Source organism: Ylistrum balloti, unplaced genomic scaffold (genome assembly GCF_031769215.1).
Source record: "Ylistrum balloti isolate Yb309-2 unplaced genomic scaffold, AGI_CSIRO_Ybal_v1 Utg370844, whole genome shotgun sequence".
NCBI classification, from domain to species: Eukaryota; Metazoa; Mollusca; class Bivalvia; order Pectinida; family Pectinidae; genus Ylistrum; species Ylistrum balloti.
Window position 1 is genome coordinate 280,899 of NW_026782486.1, and position 20,001 is coordinate 300,899.

General features: G+C 36.2%; 1 protein-coding gene across 1 annotated transcript in view; it reads right to left on the reverse strand.

Annotated features, from left to right (window-relative positions):
* The window catches only part of LOC132559047 (AP2-associated protein kinase 1-like), a 59,343-nt gene that overhangs the window by 26,211 nt on the left and 13,131 nt on the right, over positions 1-20,001 (reverse strand). Inside the window, exons 2-7 of the mRNA XM_060223653.1 lie at positions 8,000-8,118; positions 6,110-6,215; positions 5,526-5,665; positions 2,472-2,593; positions 1,990-2,071; positions 1,343-1,475 (exon numbers count right to left, since the gene is read on the reverse strand). Of these exons, the coding sequence (XP_060079636.1) occupies positions 1,343-1,475; positions 1,990-2,071; positions 2,472-2,593; positions 5,526-5,665; positions 6,110-6,215; positions 8,000-8,118 (702 nt within the window). The remainder of the gene's footprint in view (positions 1-1,342; positions 1,476-1,989; positions 2,072-2,471; positions 2,594-5,525; positions 5,666-6,109; positions 6,216-7,999; positions 8,119-20,001) is intronic.

Here is a 20,001-nt window from a genome sequence, read left to right on the forward strand (position 1 = left end):
TGTATCTTTATTGTGAGATCTCAGTCCAAACCGTATCTTTATTGTGAGATCTCAATCCAAACTGTATCTTTATTGTGAGATCTCAATCCAAACCGTATCTTTATTGTGAGATCTCAATCCAAACCGTATCTTTATTGTGAGATCTCAATCCAAACCGTATCTTTATTGTGAGATCTCAATGCAAACTGTATCTTTGTTGTGAGATCTCAATGCAAACTGTATCTTTATTGTGAGATCTCAATCCAAACTGTATCTTCATTGTGAGATCTCAATCCAAACTGTATCTTTATTGTGAGATCTCAATCCAAACTGTATCTTTATTGTGAGATCTCAATCCAAACTGTATCTTTATTGTGAGATCTCAATCCAAACTGTATCTTTATTCTAGCAATTTTACGTCCACAGCCTCTGAATTATTCAGTTTTGAAGATTTTAACTTAGGACATAGCTTTGGACTTTTATGTTATTCGCATGCATCACAGTTAGCCACTCATACCTTTATATTATTAACCTGCTATCTACCTAGTATGACCCTGGATTACCTTCGTTACTTGAAGATATTAAATAAACTTGAAGCCATTTTTGACCTTATTGATCAAAGATATACCTAATGAATCTGTACAAAGACCTTGTGTGTATGATCTTACCGGCATTCCCTACCTCCAGGGTATAAGGAATCTGAATGTTGTCTAACCTATTACTGACATTCCCTACCTCCAAGGTATAAGGAATCTGGATGTTGTCTTACCTATTACTGACATTCCCTACCTCCAGGGTATAAGGAATATGAATGTTGTCTAACCTATTACTGACATTCCCTACCTCCAGGGTATAAGGAATCTGGATGTTGTCTTACCTATTACTGACATGCCCTACCTCCAGGGTATAAGGAATCTGGATGTTGTCTTACCTATTACTGACATTCCCTACCTCCAAGGTATAAGGAATCTGGATGTTGTCTTACCTATTACTGACATTCCCTACCTCCAAGGTATAAGGAATCTGGATGTTGTCTTACCTATTACTGACATTCCCTACCTCCAGGGTATAAGGAATCTGGATGTTGTCTTACCTATTACTGACATTCCCTACCTCCAAGGTATAAGGAATCTGGATGTTGTCTTACCTATTACTGACATTCCCTACCTCCAAGGTATAAGGAATCTGGATGTTGTCTTACCTATTACTGACATGCCCTACCTCCAAGGTATAAGGAATCTGGATGTTGTCTTACCTATTACTGACATTCCCTACCTCCAAGGTATAAGGAATCTGGATGTTGTCTTACCTATTACTGACATTCCCTACCTCCAGGGTATAAGGAATCTGGATGTTGTCTTACCTATTAATGCGTGAATCCCGTTAGAGTATCTGGAGTTATCAGGTATAGTAAAGGTACCGCTCTGTATAGCCAGTGTGCTTTCACCAAACGGTAAGATGAAGAAACACAACTTGTACAACATACAACCTAATGCCTACAAAATACAAATCATGTCAGGTATAAATTGAGTGTTTGTTAACATCCCTTCTGTGAGGTAATGCATTCATCAGCCAATAAACCCATGTTTGGTGGTAACGTACCATATTCATGAACTGTAACCATCCACGGAGTCAGAGGTTATGTATAATATGGTATTTATTTTCAAGGTATTTTGTATTCAAACTCATTCATTAAATGACTTTTTTTTTTGGTAAATATTGATTCCTAAAAAAGTTACAATTCACAGTATCCCTAAGTGGTGAATGTCATTCTTCATTAAAATATTTAAATATAAAGTGTGCGGAACAAAGTCCACCTGAAACAATCAACAGTATAATGCAAGCATGTGTTTGATATCACTGACAATATATATGTAATAAGGAATAATATATTGTCTCGCTTCATTACAATCCCCTCATCTACAATTAATACATATCTATAACAGAATGAAAACATGGGTCTGCAAATTGCTTCAAACTTATACCAAAGTTTGTTATATGTTATCTTACCCATATATCTGCCTTGGTAGTGATTGGCTTTCCATTGTAGAGATCTACCATCTCCGGGGACCGGTAAGACAAAGTCGTATATCTAGATAGATAAAATTAAATGGTGATGAAGTTTTCTACACAATAAAATTCCAAAACTGAAACACTTCAGAATATTCCAAAACTGAAACACTTCAGAATACAAACAAAATATTGACAAAATACACACATCAAAAGACTGCACACAAAACAAAACAATGAATATACTGTATTTCCTGGGTTATAAGCTGCACTAGTATATAAGCCACAGAGCCGATTTTTACAGATATTTTTTATTCAATCCACATATAAGCCACACCAGAATATAAGACGCATCCTGTCTTATGTAGTGGTAACCGTTGTGTTAACAAGAGCTTGTTGATAGACAACTTAGGGCAATTTATCAAGATTGTCGGGCAAAATTAATTATGCACTGAAAAATCATAGTTATTGTACCAACTTACTTCTGAATCTCCTCTTCTACTTGTGAAACATTTTGCTGACTCGGATCAAGAACTTTAGCTGTAGCACTTCCAAAGTCACATAATACATAATGAGTGCTGTCCGATATAAGTATATTTTCAACCTGAAAATACAATTAATGCGTAAACTGTTAAGTCACCAGAAAATGATTTGCTGAAGAAATCTGACTCAAAATATGACTTTTTGTGACATGGACTAGATGTGAACTAGATGTGAGACATTGAATGTGTCTGCAGTACCATTCCCTGTTTAAAGGGTTCTAGTAAAGAACAAAACTAGGGAAGGGAAGTACTACCTCTGTTATATAGAAACAAGATATACCATTGGGTATACAGCCTTTGATAACTACATCTTGCTTGTTAACAAGAGATCAATGTCATTTAAATCTACAAAAAAAAAACAACAAAATTAATTGTCATTCTGCAGATTGCTACTGGAAACTGCTCTTTCAAAGTTCTATTTTTCATCTTTAGCTCACAAACTTAATCAAACTATACATAAGTAGTGCTTCAAAAATAGCTGTGATAAGAAATAGGAAGAAATCAATAGTCTGCGGATGGTTTTAACTTAATGATCAATAACAATGACTAAAATAGGACACCAACATTGTTGGTATCGCTCTTCATACAAAAACCTATGTTTAAACTTTTTTTTGCGAATAGGAAAAAAAAACTAGTGCAGAATAACCTGTGAGGATTACTGGCCTGTACAAATACCTTTTAAATCTCTGTGTATAATGGCCGTTTGACAATGGTGTAGTCTGGCCTGGTATATTTACCTTTAAATCCCTGTGTATTATGGACGTTTGACAATGGTGTAGTCTGGCCTGGTATATTTACCTTTAAATCCCTGTGTATTATGGATGTTTGACAATGGTGTAGTCTGTATTATGGATGTTTGACTGGTATATATAATGTATATTTATCTTTAAATCCCTGTGTATTATGGATGTTTGACAATGGTGTAGTCTGGCCTGGTATATATACATTTGAATCCCTGTGTATTATGGATGTTTGACAATGGTGTAGTCTGGCCTGGTATATATACATTTGAATCCCTGTGTATTATGGGCGTTTGACAATGGTGTAGTCTGGCCTGGTATATTTACCTTTAAATCCCTGTGTATTATGGATGTTTGACAATGGTGTAGTCTGGCCTTGTATATATACCTTTAAATCCCTGTGTATTATGGATGACGTTTGACAATGGTTTAGTGTGTATATATACCTTTAAATCCCTGTGTATAATGGGCGTTTGACAATGGTGTAGTCTGGCCTGGTATATTTACCTTTAAATCCCTGTGTATTATGGATGTTTGACAATGGTGTAGTCTGGCCTGGTATATTTACCTTTAAATCCCTGTGTATTATGGATGTTTGATAATGGTGTAGTCTGGCCTGGTATATTTACCTTTAAATCCCTGTGTATTATGGATGTTTGACAATGGTTTAGTCTGGCCTTGTATATATACCTTTAAATCCCTGTGTATTATGGATGTTTGACAATGGTGTAGTCTGGCCTTGTATATATACCTTTAAATCCCTGTGTATTATGGACGTTTGACAATGGTGTAGTCTGGCCTTGTATATATACCTTTAAATCCCTGTGTATTATGGATGTTTGACAATGGTGTAGTCTGGCCTTGTATATATACCTTTAAATCCCTGTGTATTATGGATGTTTGATAATGGTGTAGTCTGGCCTGGTATATTTACCTTTAAATCCCTGTGTATTATGGACGTTTGACAATGGTGTAGTCTGGCCTGGTATATATACATTTGAATCCCTGTGTATTATGGATGTTTGACAATGGTGTAGTCTGGCCTGGTATATATACCTTTAAATCCCTGTGTATATAGTCTGGCCTGGTATATATACCTTTAAATCCCTGTGTATTATGGATGTTTGACAATGGTGTAGTCTGGCCTGGGACAATGGTGTAGTCTGGCCTGGTATATACCTTTAAACTGTGTATTGATGGATGTTTGACAATGGTGTAGTCTGGCCTTGTATATATACCTTTAAATCCCTGTTTGACAATATTATGGCCTTGTATATATACCTTTAAATCCCTGTTTGACAATGGTGTAGTCTGGCCTTGTATATATACCTTTAAATCCCTGTGTATTATGGGCGTTTGACAATGGTGTAGTCTGGCCTTGTATATATACCTTTAAATCCCTGTGTATAATGGGCGTTTGACAATGGTGTAGTCTGGCCTTGTATATATACCTTTAAATCCCTGTGTATAATGGGCATTTGACAATGGTGTAGTCTGGCCTTGTATATATACCTTTAAATCCCTGTGTATAATGGGCGTTTGACAATGGTGTAGTCTGGCCTGTGTATTATATGTTTATACCTGGTATTTAAATCCCTGTGTATAATGGGCGTTTGACAAATGGTGTAGTCTTTAAATCCCTTGTAGTCTGGCCTGGTATATTTACCTTTAAATCCCTGTGTATTATGGACGTTTGACAATGGTGTAGTCTGGCCTTGTATATATACCTTTAAATCCCTGTGTATTATGGACGTTTGACAATGGTGTAGTCTGGCCTTGTATATTTACCTTTAAATCTCTGTGTATTATGGACGTTTGACAATGGTGTAGTCTGGCCTGGTATATATACATTTGAATCCCTGTGTATAATGGGTATTTGACAATGGTGTAGTCTGGCCTTGTATATACCTTTATATATACAATGGTGTAGTCTGGCCTTGTATATATACCTTTAAATCCCTGTGTATAATGGGCATTTGACAATGGTGTAGTCTGGCCTTGTATATATACCTTTAAATCCCTGTGTATTATGGGCGTTTGACAATGGTGTAGTCTGGCCTGGTATATATACCTTTAAATCCCTGTGTATTATGGGCGTTTGACAATGGTGTAGTCTGGCCTGGTATATTTACCTTTAAATCCCTGTGTATAATGGGCGTTTGACAATGGTGTAGTCTGGCCTTGTATATTTACCTTTAAATCCCTGTGTATAATGGGCGTTTGACAATGGTGTAGTCTGGCCTGGTATATTTACCTTTAAATCCCTGTGTATTATGGGCGTTTGACAATGGTGTAGTCTTGCTACTGCTTCACATACATCACAGAATATCCGCAGTACTTCCTTCTCCGAAAATCCCACATTCAATCGTTCATTCATTAGTTGTATCACATGACCTAAAAAGATCCGAAGACTTTACTTTTATTTCATTTATCGTCAAGTATTGTGTAGTAAGCCCTAAGATAAATACTATAAAACAACCTGGTTCCAACGTAAAAAAAAATTGATGTTTGTAATATCAAACATATATCAAACGCATCAAACACTGGATATCTTAACTATTGTAATGATTTAAGCCTACCAAGAAATGAAAATTTTCTTAAGTTTGGCAAATACAATGATCCAACACTACAATTTTTGTTATAAACCAACTATGAAAACTAATGCATTTTTATCATCTTCTCTCCACCATGTCACCTTACTTCCTATCTATCTGTCATTTACACCAATTCAAATCATTCAGTGCATTGGGTCTCCTCACCAGACAAAACGTTTCTCTATTTCACTGCAGGGATATTTATCAATGTTATTTCACTGAGTCAGTATCTGTAAATACTCACCTCTACAATACTGCATTAATATCATCACCTCGTATACACGGTTGGTTGTTACTGTTATACTGGAGTCAACATATTTGATGATATTCTTATGTCCTGATAATGTTTTCTGTGAAAGAAAAACATGTTTTATAAGTATGTATGTTTAAGTTTTTAAAGATGAGTTTACTGCCCCATGGACAGTCAGAGTCATTTTGAGGCAGGATCTCCTTGTAGAAACTGGTGGCTATCCCACCGAACAACACACAGGAGGCCCATTATATACCATCAAGAGCAGTAAGGGTACAGCGTACTTGATGTGGGACACAACCACCAACTAGTTTGTTTCTCAGCTTCCTGAGAAAATTCTAATATATATTTTATGATATGGTATTATAATGATATATAATAAAAACAATATATACATTTGTTTTGGCTTGAACAAAATGCTTTGGGATATCAATTCTTGACATTGGCATATTGGAGGGTTTAAAGCTTTAATTCAGATCAAAATACTGTAAGAGGATATAGTACAATGTGATTAGAGGATCCTTGTGGAGTAATTTACCTGTATGTAAGCCCCATCGTCACTCAACAAATTTTAACATTGTCTAGAAAACACTACTCACAGTAACATGCAAAGTAAATGGTTGTAAAAACATATCACTGTTCGTATTTAGTCATTGTGCACTTGTATTTGTATAGAGAAGGTATAAAAATGTCTACTCCTAGGAAAAGAAAAATACTTAACATAAAGACCAAATATTGTATGATGTAGACAAAGGATTACACTCTTAAAGCGTCATCGCTGAAGCTTATGGAATACCACTGAATTCCTTGAGCACTTTATTAAAAAATCAGCAGCAGACAGAAAGTGCATTCAATACTAGAACTTTCAGTCCTAAACATAAATATCTACATGTTGCAAACCACTCAGATATCAAGGAAGCCCTTTAAAATGGTTCTAAAAGGGACAAAAGCATTCCTGTAAACAGACCTATATTATCTGCAAAGGCGGAGGAACTTGTTGTCGAACTTGGCTATGATGATTCTAAATCTTTAAATAGTTTTATTGAATGTTTTAAAAAGAAGAATGGTATATCAAGTAAAGTGTCCGCAGGTGAAAGTTCATAGGTGTGTCAGGAAACTGGAGAAGAGTGGAAAAATAAAGCTGGGGAATTATTGAAAATTACACACCAGACAATATATTTAATGCCGATGAGACTTCTTCAAACTCACGCCTAATCACACATTAACATTAAATGGGGAAAACTGTCATGGGGAATAGAAAAGTAAGGAACATCCACACATCAAGGGTTTGAAGTCAAAAAAACTTCCTCCCTCCGAGTACAACATTGAAATTCCAACCTATGGACCACGGTACAATAAACAATTTGAAACAAAAATATCTCAATATTCCTCCTTGAATACACGCTGAAATGCTTTGAAAAATTGTAACTCCTGAAATTGATCTTTGACATGCCGTTGACCTGCTATATTACACGTAGAAATGTGTCACACCTACCACAATTTGTAACTGTTTTCTGAAGGTCAGAATCTCATAAAAAGAGGTCGTGACCTTGGTGAGTGACAGTTCTGGCGACAATGACAATACCCTGTTAGCTATACTAGCCAATGAATGGCGAGTTATCTCAGAAAACCATATTTCTTTCACAGACAGTAACTACTGAACAACAGACACAAAATGACCATTATTGATGAAGTGAAAACCAAAACAACAGACAAATCACAACCAGACGACACAGACTTGGACAGCAATTGTAGCAAAGTTTGATTTCTACAAAGTATTTTTGACGGTCGCATTGACTTCCCAAAAAGTTTATTGTATATCCATATCGTCTACTGGAACCTTTTACACAGAGACAACATGACCAGAAGTTGATGTTCACTCACCGCTATGTGAATCTCTCTTCTACACACTGTCAGATCCTGATCGTTGTTCACAAACAGACGTTTCAGAGCATAATGGTTACCATTCTGAGCCTTCACCAAGAACACAATAGCAAATCCACCTGAAAATAAAACAAAAATCTTAAACATCATTGTAATGATTAAGTAAAGGTAGCTATTGAGTGCGAGAAATATAATATTTATTCAAATAAAATATCTCTATTTCCTAAATATCACAGGAAACTGGAAATTGTTAAGAGAAAGATTGTTATTTTGTTTTTTGCCATACATAATTGTTTTAGCAGTGTTTTGTTAATGAGCTTTAAAAGGCATTATCTAGACAAGGAGCAGGCAATACATAGCTCCGTTACACATCAATACAATCCAGACAAGGAGCAGGCAATACATAGCTCCGTTACACATCAATACAATCCAGACAAGGAGCAGGCAATACATAGCTCCGTTACACATCAATACAATCCAGACAAGGAGCAGGCAATACATAGCTCCGTTACACATCAATACAATCTAGACAAGGACAAGGCAATACATAGCTCCGTTACACATCAATACAATCTAGACAAGGCAATACATAGCTCCGTTACACATCAATACAATCTAGACAAGGCAATACATAGCTCCGTTACACATCAATACAATCTAGACAAGGAGCAGGCAATACATAGCTCCGTTACACATCAATACAATCTAGACAAGGCAATACATAGCTCCGTTACACATCAATACAATCTAGACAAGGCAATACATAGCTCCGTTACACATCAATACAATCTAGACAAGGAGCAGGCAATACATAGCTCCGTTACACATCAATACAATCCAGACAAGGAGCAGGCAATACATAGCTCCGTTACACATCAATACAATCTAGACAAGGAGCATGCAATACATAGCTCCGTTACACATCAATACAATCTAGACAAGGAGCAGGCAATACATAGCTCCGTTACACATCAATACAATCTAGACAAGGAGCAGGCAATACATAGCTCCGTTACACATCAATACAATCTAGACAAGGCAATACATAGCTCCGTTACACATCAATACAATCCAGACAAGGACAAGGCAATACATAGCTCCGTTACACATCAATACAATCTAGACAAGGAGCAGGCAATACATAGCTCCGTTACACATCAATACAATCCAGACAAGGAGCAGGCAATACATAGCTCCGTTACACATCAATACAATCCAGACAAGGAGCAGGCAATACATAGCTCCGTTACACATCAATACAATCCAGACAAGGAGCAGGCAATACATAGCTCCGTTACACATCAATACAATCTAGACAAGGCAATACATAGCTCCGTTACACATCAATACAATCTAGACAAGGAGCAGGCAATACATAGCTCCGTTACACATCAATACAATCCAGACAAGAAGCAGGCAATACATAGCTCCGTTACACATCAATACAATCCAGACAAGGAGCAGGCAATACATAGCTCCGTTACACATCAATACAATCCAGACAAGGAGCAGGCAATACATAGCTCCGTTACACATCAATACAATCCAGACAAGGAGCAGGCAATACATAGCTCCGTTACACATCAATACAATCTAGACAAGGAGCAGGCAATACATAGCTCCGTTACACATCAATACAATCCAGACAAGGAGCAGGCAATACATAGCTCCGTTACACATCAATACAATCCAGACAAGGAGCAGGCAATACATAGCTCCGTTACACATCAATACAATCTAGACAAGGAGCAGGCAATACATAGCTCCGTTACACATCAATACAATCTAGACAAGGAGCAGGCAATACATAGCTCCGTTACACATCAATACAATCTAGACAAGGAGCAGGCAATACATAGCTCCGTTACACATCAATACAATCTAGACAAGGAGCAGGCAATACATAGCTCCGTTACACATCAATACAATCTACAATACATAGCTCCGTTACACATCAATACAATCTAGACAAGGAGCAGGCAATACATAGCTCCGTTACACATCAATACAATCTAGACAAGGAACAGGCAATACATAGCTCCGTTACACATCAATACAATCCAGACAAGGAGCAGGCAATACATAGCTCCGTTACACATCAATACAATCCAGACAAGGAGCAGGCAATACATAGCTCCGTTACACATCAATACAATCTAGACCAGGAACAGGCAATACATAGCTCCGTTACACATCAATACAATCAACAGTATCACTAATCCATGACAAATTCTATTTTATCTGAAATATCAAGAATGCCAAAGACTTCTTCCACTTGAAATCTTTATTCATTAATACACTTATTTTAGATTATTCTTTGTATTAGTACGGCAGTCTTTATCAAATGGACTTTGACACAGGATTGGTATTACAGACAGGAAAAGGAATTACCCTAACAACAAAATTGACATAGTTGTGTTAACTTTTTTTCACTATTTCACATTTTAGAATGGTTAATTTGTGAATGTTATGTTTATTTAAAGACTGAATAAATTTCTGTTTTAAATTTTCTCCCAACATTTGTAAAACCATTCAAGTATACTAAACACAATGCCCATTTTAAATTCCAAGATCACTTAGATTAATGATTGTAAGTACTCGTGACCACCATAATATTTACAAACAAAGTACTTGTGAAGCCAATTGAAGCCTTCCTTTACCACAAAGTCAGCTGTTTCATAAGCCTGAGAACCTCCACTAAACAATTTACTTGACTGACATATGTGACGCTTGACTCACGCGATATCCATTGTTGAAATTTAAATCAAACTGATCTTTCCATTAGAAAAATCTTGTGCATCCTCATGACCATTGTAACTGATCTATATGTTATACAGATACATTGAATAAAAGTACAGAATTCAATGCAAACAATATTTTACTATATATGTCAAGTGAATGACTCATACTTAACATAGACAAGAAATTCTCTATTTTGACTGATGAGGTGACTTGATTACATAAGCGCTCAATACCTCAGTCATCTCCCTAAATCACTGCTATAACATGTCCACAGTACACAGGTATCTCTGTCATATCCGTAAATCACTGCTATAACATGTCCACAGTACACAGGTATCTCTGTCATCTCCCTAAATCACTGCTATAACATGTCCACAGTACACAGGTACCTGTCATCTCCCTAAATCACTGCTATAACATGTCCACAGTACACAGGTATCTCTGTCATCTCCCTAAATCACTGCTATAACATGTCCACAGTACACAGGTATCTCTGTCATCTCCCTAAATCACTGCTATAACATGTCCACAGTACACAGGTACCTGTCATCTCCCTAAATCACTGCTATAACATGTCCACAGTACACAGGTATCTCTGTCATCTCCCTAAATCACTGCTATAACATGTCCACAGTACACAGGTATCTCTGTCATCTCCCTAAATCACTGCTATAACATGTCCACAGTACACAGGTACCTCTGTCATCTCCCTAAATCACTGCTATAACATGTCCACTGTACACAGGTACCTCTGTCATCTCCTTAAATCACTGCTATAACATGTCCACAGTACACAGGTACCTCTGTCATATCCCTAAATCACTGCTATAACATGTCCACAGTACACAGGTACCTGTCATCTCCCTAAATCACTGCTATAACATGTCCACAGTACACAGGTATCTCTGTCATGTCCCTAAATCACTGCTATAACATGTCCACAGTACACAGGTATCTCTGTCATCTCCCTAAATCACTGCTATAACATGTCCACAGTACACAGGTACCTCTGTCATCTCCCTAAATCACTGCTATAACATGTCCACTGTACACAGGTACCTCTGTCATCTCCCTAAATCACTGCTATAACATGTCCACAGTACACAGGTACCTCTGTCATATCCCTAAATCACTGCTATAACATGTCCACAGTACACAGGTATCTCTGTCATCTCCCTAAATCACTGCTATAACATGTCCACAGTACACAGGTACCTCTGTCATCTCCCTAAATCACTGCTATAACATGTCCACTGTACACAGGTACCTCTGTCATCTCCCTAAATCACTGCTATAACATGTCCACAGTACACAGGTACCTCTGTCATATCCGTAAATCACTGCTATAACATGTCCACAGTACACAGGTATCTCTGTCATCTCCCTAAATCACTGCTATAACATGTCCACAGTACACAGGTATCTCTGTCATCTCCCTAAATCACTGCTATAACATGTCCACAGTACACAGGTATCTCTGTCATCTCCCTAAATCACTGCTATAACATGTCCACAGTACACAGGTACCTCTGTCATCTCCCTAAATCACTGCTATAACATGTCCACAGTACACAGGTACCTGTAATATCCCTAAATCACTGCTATAACATGTCCACAGTACACAGGTATCTCTGTCATCTCCCTAAATCACTGCTATAACATGTCCACAGTACACAGGTACCTCTGTCATCTCCCTAAATCACTGCTATAACATGTCCACAGTACACAGGTATCTCTGTCATCTCCTTAAATCACTGCTATAACATGTCCACAGTACACAGGTATCTCTGTCATCTCCCTAAATCACTGCTATAACATGTCCACAGTACACAGGTATCTCTGTCATCTCCCTAAATTACTGCTATAACATGTCCACAGTACACAGGTATCTCTGTCATCTCCCTAAATTACTGCTATAACATGTCCACAGTACACAGGTATCTCTGTCATCTCCCTAAATCACTGCTATAACATGTCCACAGTACACAGGTATCTCTGTCATCTCCCTAAATCACTGCTATAACATGTCCACAGTACACAGGTATCTCTGTCATCTCCCTAAATCACTGCTATAACATGTCCACAGTACACAGGTACCTGTCATATCCCTAAATCACTGCTATAACATGTCCACAGTACACAGGTACCTGTCATCTCCCTAAATCACTGCTATAACATGTCCACAGTACACAGGTATCTCTGTCATCTCCCTAAATCACTGCTATAACATGTCCACAGTACACAGGTACCTCTGTCATCTCCCTAAATCACTGCTATAACATGTCCACAGTACACAGGTACCTCTGTCATCTCCCTAAATCACTGCTATAACATGCCCTAAGTATAATTTATACAGCTACAATTCTGGTATTAAAAAACTTCTTTTCTTGAATTCCTTTGCAGTATTCTGGAGGTATGTGTAGAGACAAACATAAATAAGGTCACTTAGCAATATTTCGTACAAACTCCATGCTGAGCCTCCCTCGGAGATGATATTTCCACCACTACTACCATGTGGGATTTCTTCTTACACAGTTTTACACTGCTGTTATCTTCTCCATCTTAGTGGTAGGAGCTTTTATCAAATCAGATCAATCCTCCGTCACCCTCATGTTTACTGTATTTATAAACTAAATGGATTCGGACCCTCATTTTTACTGAATCATGTACTAGTATACAGAAGCTACATGGAGCCACACCCCGTACGGACCATGTACTGGTGTATATACAGCTACACCCCATACGGACCATGTACTGGTATATACAGCCAGATCCCGTACGGACCATGTACTGGTATATACAGCCAGATCCTGTACGGACCATGTACTGGTATATACAGCCAAACCCCGTACGGACCATGTACTGGTATATACAGCCAGACCCCGTATGGACCATGTACTGGTATATACAGCCATACCCCGTATGGACCATGTACTGGTATATACAGCCAGACACTGTATGGACCATGTACTGGTATAAACAGCCAGACCCTCTATGAACCATGTACTGGTATATACTGCCAGACCCCGTATGGACCATGTACTTGTATATACAGCCAGACCCCGTACAGACCATGTACTGGTATATACAGTCAGACCCCGTACGGACCATGTACTGGTATTAACAGCCAGATCCCGTACGGACCATGTACTGGTATATACAGCCAGATCCTGTACGGACCATGTACTGGTATATACAGCCAGACCCCGAAAGGACCATGTACTGGTATATACAGCCAGACCCCGTATGGACCATCTACTGGTATATACAGAAGCTACATTGAGCCAGACCCTGTATGGACCATCTACTGGTATATACAGAAGCTACATTGAGCCAGACCCTGTATGGACCATGAACTGGTATATACAGAAGCTACATCAAGCCAGACCCTGTATGGACCATGTACTGGTATATGCAGCCAGACCCCGTATGGACCATCTACTGGTATATACAGAAGCTACATCGAGCCAGACCCTGTATGAACCATGTACTGGTATATACAGAAGCTACATCGAGCCAGACCCTGTATGGACCATGAACTGGTATATACAGCCAGACCCCGTATGGACCATGTACTGGTATATACAGAAGCTACATCTAGCCAGACCACATATTTCTTTTTCAGCGGTGATGCTGAATGTTTGATTCTATTCTATTTGTTATCTGAAATATCTTTATTAAGAAACTGAAGTGTTTCCTTTTCTACTAAATGAAGGATGGCAACTACTTTGAGAGCAACTCATACTCATAGTCCATATAAAATTCTATACACCGGTTATTTTACAGATAAACGCAAGCTTGCAGTTGTTTACCAGTGGGCTGGTACCAACCTCTGTGCTCAGGCCTTCCGTCAACAACCTAGCTAGGGGCATGAGGCAGGACCTTCATAATTTAAGCCTTTTCTGCTGTAAGCTAGCTCCGTACTGACAGTATATCACAATGTGTTTGGACCTTCATGTTTAGGATGTTTCTGCCACTGAGGAGTTATTGTGACATTGATTTAGGGACAACACATACTATGCATATCAGTAGTAACATAGATTGACATGGAAGTATTGATCCCCCACACAAACCCGTGTACACTGTATCCCTACACATCAATACCTTAATTAATACACTTTTTTGGTGTTGTGGCTATTCTGACACAAGGACACACCAAGGGCATCAAGCAGATCCATCAAACACTTATATTATAAAGTCTTACAGAGCTTTAACTTCATGTCCTAAAAATATCGTACAAAATCTAACCTAGGATGTTCTATCAAACATCTTACAAAACCTTAACCTAACCTAGGATGTTCTACCAAATATCTTACAAAACCTTTACCTCACCTAGTATGTTCTATCAAACATCTTACAAAACCTTTACCTCACCTAGGATGTTCTATCAAACATCTTACAAAACCTTTACCTCACCTAGTATGTTCTATCAAACATCTTACAAAACCTTTACCTAACCTAGGATGTTCTATCAAACATCTTACAAAACCTTTACCTCACCTAGTATGTTCTATCAAATATCTTACAAAACCTTTACCTTACCTAGTATGTGCTATCAAATATCTTTAAAAACCTTTACCTCACCTAGTATGTGCTATCAAATATCTTACAAAACCTTTACCTCACCTAGTATGTTCTATCAAATATCTTACAAAACCTTTACCTAACCCAGTATGTTCTATCAAATATCTTACAAAACCTTACCTAACCTAGGATGTTCTATCAAATATCTTACAAAACCTTAACCTAACCTAGGATGTTCTATCAAATATCTTACAAAACCTTTACCTAACCTAGGATGTTCTATCAAATATCTTACAAAACCTTTACCTAACCTAGGATGTTCTATCAAACATCTTACAAAACCTTTACCTAACCTAGGATGTTCTACCAAATATCTTACAAAACCTTTACCTAACCTAGGATGTTCTATCAAATATCTTACAAAACCTTTACCTAACCTAGGATGTTCTATCAAATATCTTACAAAACCTTTACCTTACCTAGTATGTTCTATCAAACATCTTAAAAACCTTTACCTCACCTAGTATGTTCTATCAAATATCTTACAAAACCTTTACCTCACCTAGGATGTTCTATCAAACATCTTAAAAACCTTTACCTCACCTAGTATGTTCTATCAAATATCTTACAAAACCTTTACCTTACCTAGGATGTTCTATCAAACATCTTTAAAAACCTTTACCTCACCTAGTATGTTCTATCAAACATCTTACAAAACCTTTACCTCACCTAGGATGTTCTATCAAATATCTTACAAAACCTTTACCTCACCTAGTATGTTCTATCAAATATCTTACAAAACCTTTACCTCACCTAGGATGTTCTATCAAATATCTTACAAAACCTTTACCTCACCTAGGATGTTCTATCAAATATCTTACAAAACCTTTACCTCACCTAGTATGTTCTATCAAATATCTTACAAAACCTTTACCTCACCTAGTATGTTCTATCAAATATCTTACAAAACCTTTACCTCACCTAGGATGTTCTATCAAATATCTTACAAAACCTTAACCTCACCTAGGATGTTCTATCAAATATCTTACAAAACCTTTACCTCACCTAGGATGTTCTATCAAATATCTTACAAAACCTTTACCTCACCTAGGATGTTCTATCAAATATCTTACAAAACCTTTATCTAACCTAGGATGTTCTATCAAATATCTTACAAAACCTTTACCTCACCTAGGATGTTCTATCAAATATCTTACAAAACCTTTACCTCACCTAGTATGTTCTATCAAATATCTTACAAAACCTTTACCTAACCCAGTATGTTCTATCAAATATCTTACAAAACCTTACCTAACCTAGTATGTTCTATCAAATATCTTAAAAAACCTTTACCTAACCTAGGATGTTCTATCAAATATCTTACAAAACCTTTACCTCACCTAGTATGTTCTATCAAATATCTTAAAAACCTTACCTAGTATGTTCTATCAAATATCTTACAAAACCTTTACCTCACCTAGTATGTTCTATCAAATATCTTAAAAACCTTACCTAGTATGTTCTATCAAATATCTTACAAAACCTTTACCTCACCTAGTATGTTCTATCAAATATCTTACAAAACCTTTACCTCACCTAGGATGTTCTATCAAATATCTTACAAAACCTTTACCTCACCTAGTATGTTCTATCAAATATCTTACAAAACCTTTACCTCACCTAGTATGTTCTATCAAATATCTTTAAAAACCTTTACCTAACCTAGTATGTTCTATCAAATATCTTTAAAAACCTTTACCTAACCTAGGATGTTCTATCAAATATCTTACAAAACCTTAACCTAACCTAGGATGTTCTATCAAATATCTTTAAAAACCTTTACCTCACCTAGTATGTTCTATCAAACATCTTACAAAACCTTTACCTCACCTAGTATGTGCTATCAAATATCTTTAAAAACCTTTACCTAACCTAGTATGTTCTATCAAATATCTTTAAAAACCTTTACCTCACCTAGTATGTTCTATCAAATATCTTTAAAAACCTTTACCTCACCTAGTATGTGCTATCAAATATCTTTAAAAACCTTTACCTCACCTCGTATGTTCTATCAAATATCTTACAAAACCTTTACCTCACCTAGTATGTTCTATCAAATATCTTTAAAAACCTTTACCTCACCTAGTATGTTCTATCAAATATCTTAAAAACCTTTACCTCACCTAGTATGTTCTATCAAATATCTTAAAAACCTTTACCTCACCTAGTATGTTCTATCAAATATCTTACAAAACCTTTACCTCACCTAGTATGTTCTATCAAATATCTTTAAAAACCTTTACCTCACCTAGTATGTTCTATCAAATATCTTAAAAACCTTTACCTCACCTAGGATGTTCTATCAAATATCTTACAAAACCTTTACCTCACCTAGTATGTTCTATCAAATATCTTACAAAACCTTTACCTCACCTAGGATGTTCTATCAAATATCTTACAAAACCTTTACCTTACCTAGGATGTTCTATCAAATATCTTACAAAACCTTTACCTCACCTAGGATGTTCTATCAAATATCTTACAAAACCTTTACCTCACCTAGTATGTTCTATCAAATATCTTACAAAACCTTACCTAACCTAGTATGTTCTATCAAATATCTTAAAAACCTTTACCTCACCTAGTATGTTCTATCAAATATCTTAAAAACCTTTACCTCACCTAGTATGTTCTATCAAATATCTTAAAAACCTTTACCTCACCTAGTATGTTCTATCAAATATCTTACAAAACCTTTACCTCACCTAGTATGTTCTATCAAATATCTTACAAAACCTTTACCTTACCTAGTATGTTCTATCAAACATCTTAAAAAACCTTAACCTAACCTAGGATGTTCTATCAAATATCTTAAAAAACCTTAACCTAACCTAGGATGTTCTATCAAATATCTTTAAAAACCTTTACCTCACCTAGGATGTTCTATCAAATATCTTAAAAAACCTTAACCTAACCTAGGATGTTCTATCAAATATCTTTAAAAACCTTTACCTCACCTAGGATGTTCTATCAAATATCTTACAAAACCTTTACCTCACCTAGGATGTTCTATCAAATATCTTACAAAACCTTTACCTAACCTAGGATGTTCTATCAAATATCTTTAAAAACCTTTACCTCACCTAGGATGTTCTATCAAATATCTTACAAAACCTTTACCTCACCTAGGATGTTCTATCAAATATCTTACAAAACCTTTACCTAACCTAGGATGTTCTATCAAACATCTTACAAAACCTTTACCTCACCTAGGATGTTCTATCAAATATCTTAAAAAACCTTAACCTAACCTAGGATGTTCTATCAAATATCTTAAAAAACCTTAACCTAACCTAGGATGTTCTATCAAATATCTTAAAAAACCTTAACCTAACCTAGGATGTTCTATCAAACATCTTACAAAACCTTTACCTAACCTAGTATGTTCTATCAAATATCTTACAAAACCTTTACCTCACCTAGGATGTTCTATCAAATATCTTACAAAACCTTTACCTCACCTAGGATGTTCTATCAAATATCTTACAAAACCTTTACCTCACCTAGGATGTTCTATCAAATATCTTACAAAACCTTAACCTTACCTAGGATGTTCTATCAAATATCTTACAAAACCTTAACCTTACCTAGGATGTTCTATCAAATATCTTACAAAACCTTAACCTAAATATCTTACAAAACCTTACCTAACCTAGGATGTTCTATCAAATATCTTACAAAACCTTTACCTTACCTAGTATGTTCTATCAAATATCTTACAAAACCTTAACCTAACCTAGTATGTTCTATCAAATATCTTAAAAAACCTTACCTAACCTAGGATGTTCTATCAAATATCTTACAAAACCTTTACCTTACCTAGGATGTTCTATCAAATATCTTACAAAACCTTTACCTCACCTAGTATGTTCTATCAAATATCTTACAAAACCTTTACCTCACCTAGTATGTTCTATCAAATATCTTAAAAACCTTACCTAGTATGTTCTATCAAATATCTTACAAAACCTTTACCTCACCTAGTATGTTCTATCAAATATCTTAAAAACCTTACCTCACCTAGGATGTTCTATCAAACATCTTACAAAACCTTTACCTCACCTAGTATGTTCTATCAAACATCTTACAAAACCTTTACCTCACCTAGTATGTTCTATCAAATATCTTAAAAACCTTACCTAACCTAGTATGTTCTATCAAATATCTTAAAAACCTTACCTAACCTAGTATGTTCTATCAAATATCTTACAAAACCTTTACCTCACCTAGTATGTTCTATCAAATATCTTACAAAACCTTTACCTCACCTAGTATGTTCTATCAAATATCTTACAAAACCTTTACCTCACCTAGTATGTTCTATCAAATATCTTAAAAACCTTACCTCACCTAGTATGTTCTATCAAATATCTTACAAAACCTTTACCTCACCTAGTATGTTCTATCAAATATCTTACAAAACCTTTACCTCACCTAGTATGTTCTATCAAACATCTTACAAAACCTTTACCTCACCTAGTATGTTCTATCAAATATCTTAAAAACCTTACCTAACCTAGTATGTTCTATCAAATATCTTACAAAACCTTTACCTCACCTAGTATGTTCTATCAAATATCTTAAAAACCTTACCTAACCTAGGATGTTCTATCAAATATCTTACAAAACCTTTACCTCACCTAGTATGTTCTATCAAATATCTTAAAAACCTTACC